The sequence below is a fragment of the Palaemon carinicauda genome, chromosome 27, assembly GCF_036898095.1.
Source record: "Palaemon carinicauda isolate YSFRI2023 chromosome 27, ASM3689809v2, whole genome shotgun sequence".
NCBI lineage: Eukaryota > Metazoa > Arthropoda > Malacostraca > Decapoda > Palaemonidae > Palaemon > Palaemon carinicauda.
Window position 1 is genome coordinate 1,091,698 of NC_090751.1, and position 2,938 is coordinate 1,094,635.

At 37.1% G+C, this 2,938-nt stretch overlaps 1 protein-coding gene across 1 annotated transcript; it reads right to left on the minus strand.

The window, feature by feature from the left end:
• Positions 1-2,277: 2,277 nt before the first annotated feature.
• On the minus strand, positions 2,278-2,772 carry LOC137620455 (uncharacterized). Its single transcript, XM_068350612.1, has one exon. It carries the CDS (start codon positions 2,770-2,772, stop codon positions 2,278-2,280), a length of 495 nt encoding a protein of 164 aa, XP_068206713.1.
• Between the last annotated feature and the right edge of the window lie 166 nt (positions 2,773-2,938).

The following is a 2,938-nucleotide window of genomic DNA, read 5'->3' on the forward strand; positions in this document are numbered from 1 at the left end:
TGTAGGCAAAGGGAAAATTAACCGTAACCAGAGAGAAGGATCCAATGTAGTACTGTCTGTCTAGGTAAAGGACCCCATAACTCTCTAGCGGTAGTATCTCAACGGGTGGCACTCCTGACTTTAATCCCTTCTTGCATTAAAAGAATGAATAGTTGTTTAACGATGTGAATTCGTTATTAAATGGATGTATATAGACCAATAAGTGAATGACGTATGCTGTATACAATGTAGTGTGGATTTGTTATAGTAAATTGCCATTTAAAATGTTAAATTAACATAATGTTACCTATTGTTGAATTTATATTGCAATGTAATCAATTTAATAATTGTATTTTCATTATTGTTATTATTATTATTATTATTATTATTAGCTAAGCTGCAACCCAAGTTGAAAAGCAAGATGATATAAGCCTAAGGGCTCCAACAGGGAAAACAGCCCAGTGAGGAAAGTAAATAAGGAAATAAACATTATGAGAAATAATTAGCAGTTGATAAAATATTTTAAAAACAGTAATAACATCAAAACACATTTCATATATAAATTATAAAAAGGCTTATGTCAGCCTGTTCAACATAAAAACATTTGCTGCATTTTGAACTTTTGATGTATACAATACAGTATTTTGAAGTGCATTTGAAATATAAATAATCACTTCTGATATGTATTACATAGACGATACAGCTACTGAATAAAAAATCGCGTTTGTATCTATTCATCCTAATCTATGGTATGCAGCTCTTCTAGGAGGAGGACACTTCAAAATCAAATCATTGTTCTCTGGTCTTGGTTAGTGCCATATCCTCTGTAAAATGGCCTTCCACTGTCTTGGATTAGAGTTCTCTTTCTTGGGGGTACACTTCTGGCACGCTGTTGTATCTAGTTTCTCTTCCTCTTGTTTTGTTATAGTTTTTAAAGTTTATATAGGAAATGTTAATTTTAATGTTGTTACTATTCTTAAAATATTTAATTTTTCCTTATTTCCTTTCCTCACTGGGCTATTTTCCCTGTTGGAGCCCCTGGGCTTATAGCATCCTGCTTTTCCAACTAGGGTTGTTGCTTAGAATTTGATAATGATAATAATGATAATTCACCCTAAGCTATGGTAAGCAGCTCTTCCAGGAGGAGGACACTCCAAAATCAAACCATTGTTCTCTAGTCTTGGGTAGTGCCATAGCCTCTGTACCATGGCCTTCCACTGTCTTGGGTTAGAGTTCTCTTGCTTGAGGGTACACTCGGGCATGCTGTTCTGTCTTGTTCCTCTTGTTTTTTTTAGAAGGTTTTATAGTTTATATATGAAGGATCTAATTTGATGTTTCTGTTCTTGAAATATTTTATTTTCATTGTTTATTCTTTTCTCGTAGTTTATTTCCTTGTTTATTTTCCTCGCTGGGCTATTTTTTCTCTGTTTGGGCCCCTGGGCTTGTAGCATCTTGCTTTTCCAACTAGGGTTGTAGCTTAGCAAGTAATAATAATATTAATAATGATAATAATAATAATAATATCCTGCTTTTCCAACTATGGTTGTAGCTTAGGAAGTAATAATAATAATAATAATAATATCAATAATGATAATAATAATAATATTAGGCCTACGCTGTTTTAAAAATGCATTAGGTAATTTATTTTAATAAAAGTTACATCTATAACGGTAATTTAATCTTGTTCTGTGCTCAGAAACGGTCTATATACCGTGGGCTGATGAACTAGACCAATGCTTCTTGCCTCTTTAAGCCATTAGAACAGCTCTACGTTTTTTCATTTTAAAGAGAATCCTACAAATGGTGATTGATACCAATTAATTAATCTAGTTCCGGTAACATCCTTTGACGGTGCATTTTTTTTTTAATTTTTTTATTTATTTATTTTTTTTTTTTTGCATTTAAAGCTGCTCAATTATGCAAGATTTAGGGCTGTGGTGGCTGATGTGGTAACGTCCCTGACTGGTAAACGCCAAGACTGGGGTTCCATTCCCGCTCAAACTCGTTAGTTTCTTCGGTCACTACAATCTTACCATCCTTGTGAGCTAAAAAGGGGGTGTTTGGGTGAGCCTATAGGTCTATCTGCTGAGTTATCAGCAGCCATTGCCTGGCCCTCCTTGGTTCTAGCTTTGGTGGAGAGGGGACTTGGGCGCTGATCATATGTATATATGGTCAGTCTCAATATTTTCCTGCTCGATAGGGCAATGTCACTGTCCCTTGCGTCTGCCATTCTTGAGCGGCCTTTCAACCTTTAAATACGTTTTTTAAAGAGAATCATAGAAATGGTGATTGATATCATTAATTAATCTTGTTCCAGTAACAACCCCTGACAGTGCATCTCTTTGCCATTACTGTAACAACCCCTGACAGTGCATCTCTTTGCCATGACTGTAACAACCCCTGACAGTGCATCTCTTTGCCATTACTGTAACAACCCCTGACAGTGCATCTCTTTGCCATGACTGTAACAACCCCTGACAGTGCATCTCTTTGCCATGACTGTAACAACCCCTGACAGTGCATCTCTTTGCCATGACTGTAACAACCCCTGACAGTGCATCTCTTTGCCATGACTGTAACAACCCCTGACAGTGCATCTCTTTGCAATGACTGTAACAACCCCTGACAGTGCATCTCTTTGCCATGACTGTAACAACCCCTGACAGTGCATCTCTTTGCCATGACTGTAACAACCCCTGACAGTGCATCTCTTTGCCATGACTGTAACAACCCCTGACAGTGCATCTCTTTGCCATGACTGTAACAACCCCTGACAGTGCATCTCTTTGCCATGACTGTAACAACCCCTGACAGTGCATCTCTTTGCAATTACTGTAACAACCCCTGACAGTGCATCTCTTTGCAATTACTGTAACAACTGCTCAATTATGCAAAGCGACCTCGTATTATTTGCATATCCAGTTGCCTTGTATCACAGTGAAACATGTCAGTATCTGAT